Consider the following 8077-nt stretch of genomic DNA (forward strand, 5'->3'; position numbering starts at 1 on the left):
GAACCAACAGACATGAAGGCTTTTAGCTTATGATGTGTTGATCTGAACTGCTCTCAGGGTCATGTTACTTGTATTTAAGTCTTCTATAAACCTTAGCGGGAGTGATTTGATGTTATGCCACGTGGTTTTAATGAACCTGCTAGATTCAGTTTCTGCATTTGCCCTGCAGCAGTGGTTTTAGATGGGAGAGATGTGGCAAAGATATGCAGAAAGAAGGGCCTTTCCTTCTTAGTTTGTCCCCTCTTCCTCATCGTGTTTCCTCTTTAGATCCTTTTTTCCTTATTGGAATCAACAAAAAAAACTAGGCAATAGAACACCCTGGCCCTGGTTCCTTCAGATACGTACCTAACGCTATTAGCTTTTGTTAATGTAAGCAAAGTTAATTTATGTGTGAAATAGTGTGTGTGAGGTAAGTGTATTCTTGAGGGTCTTTTCTGACTAGAGGTAACATTTGTGTGATTTCCTCAGGTATGGCCTCTAAGGGCTCACAAATGCCACACCTTGCGGATTTTTTTTTTTCCAGAAACTGGAGTTTTGCTAGTGCGGTGCTTGCTTGCAGCTCCAAAATCCTCATTTTCCTCCAGAGCAGAGTCGGGCAGGAGCAGAAATTCTCACAGAACCCCAGGAAAAGAGTGGCCTAAATTTTGGGTGCCTGTGGTGTTTCTGTGCAGCTGTGTAAAGGAGCAGAGACTTCAGTGTAGGCACTCCCCAGACCAGCTCCTTGCCCACGCAGGCTGAGGTTCTTGCTCTCATTAGTCACTCTGGAAGTGTAGGCTGCCTCGTCTCCGCTGAGCAAAGGGACCCAGTTTCCCCACCCACCGCCAGAAGACAAATAGCATAAATATCTGGTGAAAAATTTCTGGTGAAACATTTTCTGTTAGAAAATGCTGTTTTGTCAAAATCTTATCTGCATGATATAATATTTGATGGAGAAGTTTTGAAAGATTCATTTCAACTTGTTTCATTTAAATAATGTCAAAACACTTGATTTAGATATTCTTGTTTAGTTTTGACTTTTATTATTCTAATGTGGAAGTGATTTTACTTAAACATTCATCAGGAGAAATGTTTCAATCTTATTGAAGTAACATGTTTTGATATTTCTGAATCACTCATTTTTGGAATTTCTGCTCTACTAAATATTTAATTAATTTTACCATGTATGAAAACGAATGTAGGAACCAGGGGATTTTCTCAAGACAGAAATTCCATTTTCTGACCTTTCTAATGTAATAAAATGTGCTAGCTTTGTTTGCCTGCTGCTAACGAGGAGATCACGTGCACGGTAGAAAATGTGAGCTCTAATTCTTCATTTCTCTCCCATTCTTAAACCTGTGATTTCACTCCGTCTGTAGAGATGTTCCAGCTGGGTTCATGCAGCGTGGCAGAAAAGGACTACACAAGCTCACAAGTGATGGGGGAGCCTTAGGAGGGAGGAGACCATTCAATCAGTGTCTTGAGAGCATCTGCGTTACCTTTATTCTTTCTCAGCAGAGTGTCAAAAAGGAGTTATTTTTCTTTGCTTGGCTGCATTTTTTCTGAGTATCTGGTAGCCTAAGCACGTCCTCATTTTACAAAAGCAATGAATATGCTGAACACTTGCAGCTGCCTTTGGCTCTGCAGTAGCTGGAGCTCCTTAGCACGCCTGTCTGCAGCCCCTTGGCAGAGTTCCCGTGGCCACCGTCCCTCCAGAGCCACAGATAGGTGCGGAGGGAAGATCCTCAGGTCGGTGATGAAATCTTAGCCTTGCTGAAGGTAATGGCAAAACTCCCATGGGCTTTAGGAGGACAGGGCTCCCTCTCTGGAGGCAGGTGTGGGCAGGAATATGTGGTGTGTCTGTGTTAAAGAGTTTTGTTGCTTCTCAGTGGAAGAGCCTCTGAAGGTGGAGGAGTAGCCTGAGAAGTGCTGGCATGTCAGCTACCCATGGTCCCGACGGTGCTGGGTACAAAGTGAGCTGAGAGATGACTGCGTTGCTCACCCTGGCCCTTAACGCTGTGTGCGTTGTTTTATGAGGTGGCTGGAATGACGTATGTTAGCGTCCATCTCATTCTGAGCAAGTATCAGCAACCAGAGCGGTGCCGGGATGTGCAACGTTTCCTTCCCCAGGGCACCCAGCGTCGCAGGCTTCAGTGATAGCAGGAACTGGAGACGCTGGATGAAAGCCACCCTGCAGGACAGCCTGCCATCAGTGTGACTTGCTAATACTGTATTTCAAGACTTCAAGGTGTGAGAAGGAAAGGAATAACAAAAATTAATTTTTAAAGGCTCTTGACTTGTAGCAGAAAGCGTTTTCAGTTTCCCATGTCTCTGTCAGGTCACAATGATACATGTTTAAAATACACATGCTACCCTTTGATCTTGTTAGTATCTCTTGAGTTTTAAAGCTGAATTTTCTTTCCATGATTTGCACTATTTGTCTCCTGCCTTTTTTTTTTTTTTTTTTTTTTTTGGAGAGTAATGTATAGTTCAGTGCTACTTCAGTATCCGAACTGTTTTATTTTTTTGTCCCTTACATGCAAGTACAAATCCTAAACATTTGGATTTTCAGAGTCTGCAGGAAGATACATAAATCCTGGCAAACTGTTCTCACTGACAGGCAAAAAAAGAAACCTATTTCATGAAAACTTTAATATTAATATTCATTTATGTTAAATTATTTTTGGGATGTTTCATTACCTGGCAGTGACTTTTTAGTTCAAGATGCATACAGCACTAGCAGAAGCTAGGTGTCTTGTTGTGACTTCTATTCAAAATACACCTGTATGTAAGTTGTCTGAAGTCAGAATAATAATGAGGTGCTTGTTGTTATTCAAACCAGATTGGAATATTAGATGGAGTAATGCAAATCTCGGATTATGCGATTATCCTCTGTAAAGAAAATGCCATAAAAGAAGTTTCCAATTTGGTGTAAGAAATTGAAAACGGGGAGAAAAGACAGCGAGGCTGATCATAGATGATGGGGATAAAAACTAGAGAACGTGGAAGACGAGATGAATGTGAAGCAGATAAATAATGTGGGAGCACTAAGGCGGCTGTAAAGGAATGACGTTTTGTAGCTAATAGTGATACAGAACAGGGGGCCCTTTTGAAATGAAATTGTACAGAGCAGAAGATAACAGAAAATTGTGTCCATGATTTACTTGAAGTCAAAATACATGCGCAGCAAGAGACTAACTGTATGTTTCCATGCAATAAGGTGTCAGCTCTCTGCTTCGGGACCACACGGAGAAATGGAAGCGGGGGTAGGGAGGGAGAGGCAGCGGACATCACAGTCCAGCGAACACACCCCAACTGTATCCTCTCTGCTGAGGAGTGCTGAAGGTCCCCTTTAGTGACACGTGGTTTGTCTGCTTCAAAAGAAGTCCTTGAAGCAGGTGCAGATTAGGATCTCCTTGGGTATCGCTGTGTTTTTCATTTAGTTATGATTCATTTAAGGATGAGGAAGCAGTTAGGAGAGATTGTTAGGAGGGCCTTTCAGTGGTAAAATTCGTGTGTTACAGGCAGATCTCGGCTGCGTTCTGCGCCGCTGCTGACCCCCCTCCTGTGTGAGACGGTGCGGAGGGGACCGGTGCTCCCTCGGGGATGCGCGGTCTTTGCCGGAGCGCTGGCGAGCAGCGCGGATGTACGGCGGGCACTGCGCCGGCTCGGTGTCACAGCCTTCCCCCCATGCAACTTTTGTTTTCTTTCTTTCAGAGATTGACCAAGGGAGCTGCGGTGATCCCGGGATCCCAGCCTACGGCAGGAGAGAAGGATCCACGTTTCGCCACGGGGACAGTTTGAAGTTTGAGTGCCAGCCTGCCTTTGAGTTGAAGGGACAGAAAACAATTACCTGCCAAAAGAGTAGCCAGTGGTCTGCTCAGAAACCAGTTTGTGTTTGTAAGTCAGTGAGGAGACGGCTCTAAAATACCTTCATTGTGTGGCAAGGTGGTCACACAAACAGTATGTTTGTGCTCTGTGTTTGGTTCCCGGGATAGGGCAAGTTCTCGTGGTGGCAGAGATGGCACCAAGCTGCAGCTTCACTTACCTGAAGCCATGGGGAGAGTTTGGTTTGGCTCTTCTCTCAGCAGGGAAGGGATGTGCAGCCGGGAGCAGCATCCAGACGGAGATTTGGGCTTGCGCTGGGGCCGTGTGCTCTCTCTGCTCTACCCCTCTGCCCTCCCGGTGAGATCCCTTCTGGCTTTGGTGTCCAAGATGGGGGAGGCATGGACACAAAAAACCCAATAATTTAAAACTTGATTCTGTTTTTGGCCTCTTAATTTTCCTTCGCTATCTGACAATATTCAGGCTCCCTGCTGCTGGACCTCAATTTTTAATTTGTTGCATGAGTTCTCAGCAGAAGTAGGATATTATGCTCTCCGTAGTGATAAGGATGAAATTTTCAGATGTAAATGGGAGTTACATGCACAGTCCCCATTGGGTTTGAATGGCCTCACTGTCCTTTGAAGATGCATTGGGCAGTCTGCTTTACTATTTTGACTGAAGCTTCACTCAGAAACAATGTTGTATTTGAACGTTACCAAAACTCACAAAAGTATCTATATTTTCCCCAGCTGGTGACAAGCAAACTCTTCTTTTTGTCTCGTCTCCACTTATTTGGATATGTTAGAGTCTGTGCCTTTGAACAGATACTGTGGGGTAGGGGAGTGAGACTGAACCTAACAAAAAAAAAAAGGAAAGGAAAATTCAGCTGAGCAACAGACAGAGGACAAAAGTGTGGGGAAAATAGATAGAGTGAAAACAGAAATGTTAATTTTTAGAAGTGTGTAATCACTCTGCAGATAAATAAATATGCTGGTGTTAGATACTCCAGTACAAAATGCTCATTTGTAGTGTGGCAGGACTTGTTCCGTACCAAAGAGATTACACAGCTGGGGGGAGCAAACCCTGTTAGTTCAGAGCTGAATCTGGGTTCTTCAGGAGCTGTGGGAGAAGCGGGGACTTTAGTGTCCCTACACTGGCAATTTATGGGAGAATGTGGGAAACCGGTTTCAAGTAAGTGCCTTTCTTTTCAAACACTAATTTAAGCTCTGAACATTTGAGAATGTCTATTTGGGGAAAGCAAGCAATTACTTTGAGTTTTGCCTTTTCCAGATGCCATGACTCCCTTCCTACTTGGTTTTCTCTCTAAGCAAATCATCTAAAGATGCTGATGAGGAAAATAGAGTTTCCCTGGTTATTTTTGAAGTGGGAAGCGTTAGAGTTGTTAGACTGTTTCTGTGCTTAGCGTCAGAAGCTGGTCTGGTGGTTGGTTTTTTTTTTTTCTCGTTTCCCAGAAGTTCAGATTAACTTGAACAGCTGATGGTTTGGTTGAGGTTCTTGCTGACAGTTTGCAGTGAGACTAAACCCATACTTTATGCTCAGTATGAGAGAATTGGATCATAGTAGTACAGAAAGGAGACTTTCCAGTAAAGTAAGATTGTTTTTTTGTATATAGATACTGAACAGGGGCATCAAATCAAGCCCCAATCAGCACTCCATGCAAAGCATAGCACAGGCATAAATCTTATAGTTAAAATAATTCCATTGTATTCTGTTCTCTGTGGCCCTCCAGCTTTGTGTATTTATGAATCAGCAAGGCAACATGTAGGTAGTGGAAGAAGTATTCATAGCTCTCTCTACACCTTTACTCCCCTGCCTTTATTCTAGACAGCATCATATTAGTGTGCGTGAATCAGAAGAGGTTACATGACAAAATGTGTAACCTGGCATGAAATCTGTAGTGGGATTAGTAACAACTCCCTGTAAATGTTGGGAGACCATTAAATGTATTGGACACGAGGTGGGAAAATAAAGTAACGTGATTTATGTGCTGCTAGTTGGAATATGCAAACAATTCAGTCCTCCTGATTCTGGCCGCAAATGTGTGACAAATGTAGAAGGAGATTAAACAGTGCGCTATGGTGTATCTTGCTGTCCTGAGCAAATGATTTATGAGCAGACAGAATTTATTGTGGAGAACTCATTTCCTGGGGCTTCGATGACAAAGCAACACAAACTACTTAAGTAATGCATCTGCTTATTGCAACGGGTTCTTAATTCGTGACTGTCTGTGCCTTCATGATAACAGACCTTCCATCTTCATCCTCTTTGTTGTCATTGCATCCCTTAACCATCCAGGGTGAGCACACAGGGCACTTGAGAAACTTTGCAAGACTTCTTAGCGTGTGTCTTCTGCAAACCCCCTACTAAGCAAGGTATCCCTGGCCTTGCTGTGTATGTTGAGATTATCTCTGCTGATCTGAGATACTTGAAACAACTGCTCTGGGGCCTGGGAACCTGTGGTGCTGTAGCTGGATGGGGAAGCCCAATCATGCATCTGTCTGCTCTGAGCTTGGTGTCTGCTTCTGTGCAACGGGGGTGTCTGGGTATCAGTGGTGACTGGATACTGAAGACCTCTCTTTCTCCCTATTCTGCAGCACCTCGCAATGCTCGAATCAGCGTTATAGTTACTGTTGTTCACTCTGACACTTGCATTTTCAAGGTTACAGAACTGTGATATCTGTCAAAGGCTAAGGCAGTTCTCGTAACCCAGGATAACCCCAGCCATTGCTTTCGTACAGAGCTATGTTCAGTTTTCTTGAAGTCTTGAAGGACAGCGAAACGGACTGAGGAGATGCCACGCGGATAAATGTTACCTAAGGAAAACCATTGTGCTACTTAGATGAAGTTTGTGCTCTGATGGTAGGAACTCATAAGGGGTATAATATTCAACTGAAGTCTACAGTTACCTGTGGTGGAGGAGATTATTAAGCTTATGAATGGGGAACCAGCCCATAATTACAGCTATAACGGGAGGCTGGTGAGTTGTTCAGTTACTGCAGTGAGAATGATGATGAAAGTCTGGATAGACACAGTTGGGGAGCAGGGCGTTTCAGTAGTGCCATAACTTTCAAGTACGTGGTTGGAATTACTGTTTAAACACATTCACGTATAGTAGGGAAAAACTCATTATCTGAATTTTATGTGAACTATTGCAGTGGAAGGCCCTGCTACAAAACATTTTCTATGACCAAAATTTGTTTCACAAGGTTTATGTTTGCTTGCTAAGGAAAGGAAGAGCTAACATCCCCTTTGCAGGGGATATTGCTCTCGGAGGGTTTCTGCAGCAGTTCAGTAAGACTTAAAAGTTTCTTCGCTATTTCTCTCCAGCAGCTCCCCTTCCCTTCCGTCCTCCTCCTGCCTGCAGCCCTGCCCCTGCGGGCCTGTGACCTGCAACTCCTGAGTTTTCAGTCCTGCACCTTTAGCTAAATGGTTGACTTGCGCCAAGCAGTGCCGTCGTTTTACTTGATAGATTATGGAGTAAATTGTCATGGTAAACCTTTTGTAACCATCTCGCTAGGTTAATAGTGAGAATAAAGGCAAAGTTTCTGCCTTGTTTTAACTATCCTCTGCCAGTTGCTCTGGGAAAGTCATTTCTGAACACAACTTACTTTCTGATACAAGTTTAGTTCATTGATCTCAGACTTGCAAACGTCAAGTTTTCTGGACCCGTCATGTGTTCTAAAGGTAAATAAAACATAGTGAAATAAAACAGTATGTACAGTCTGACTTCAGTGCATCAAGCAAACCTGAGGGTGGAGGTTTTGGCACTGAACTGAGGGGTTTTTGTTTGGCGTCACTTGACTGCAACTCTACAAAGGCTGGGGATAAATACGTGCAGGCGTGTGTGTATGTATATATGTGTGTGTATGTTTAAATGGAGGGGCCGTCATTTGAGTTATCCTGTTTCAGAGTACTTCTGGACTCCTCCAGACACTTTGTCTGTTGATCTGATAGTCATTACAGGGTTCTTGGTGTTGCTCTGGTCTTGCTTTAGAGTTTCCAGTGACTTTCTTTTTGCTGTGTTATCGTAAACTCTCTTTGTATTATAGACCTGCTTAGAGCAGTAGTCATGCATAATATTGCCCTAAACAGAGCAGAAGACATTTCCCAAAGCATTTCCAATTGAAATTATGTGAAATTGTGCGTTTTCTTCTCTGGCTTTGGAGCAGATGTTACGCTTTCTGCCCTTCTTGTTCACTTGAAAACCTCAACCACAGCCCATTTCTCCTCACCAATTTGCTCACGGTTGCAGGAA

The 8077-nt window shown here is 43.5% G+C and overlaps 1 protein-coding gene across 1 annotated transcript in view; it reads left to right on the forward strand.

Moving 5' to 3' along the window:
* The window catches only part of LOC104081695 (CUB and sushi domain-containing protein 2-like), a 306834-nt gene that overhangs the window by 172757 nt on the left and 126000 nt on the right, over positions 1-8077 (forward strand). Inside the window, 1 exon segment of the mRNA XM_009584534.1 lies at positions 3694-3876. Coding sequence (XP_009582829.1) covers positions 3694-3876 — 183 coding nt within the window.

The sequence above is a fragment of the Fulmarus glacialis genome, unplaced genomic scaffold (assembly GCF_000690835.1).
Source record: "Fulmarus glacialis isolate BGI_N327 unplaced genomic scaffold, ASM69083v1 scaffold6559, whole genome shotgun sequence".
Classification (NCBI taxonomy): domain Eukaryota; kingdom Metazoa; phylum Chordata; class Aves; order Procellariiformes; family Procellariidae; genus Fulmarus; species Fulmarus glacialis.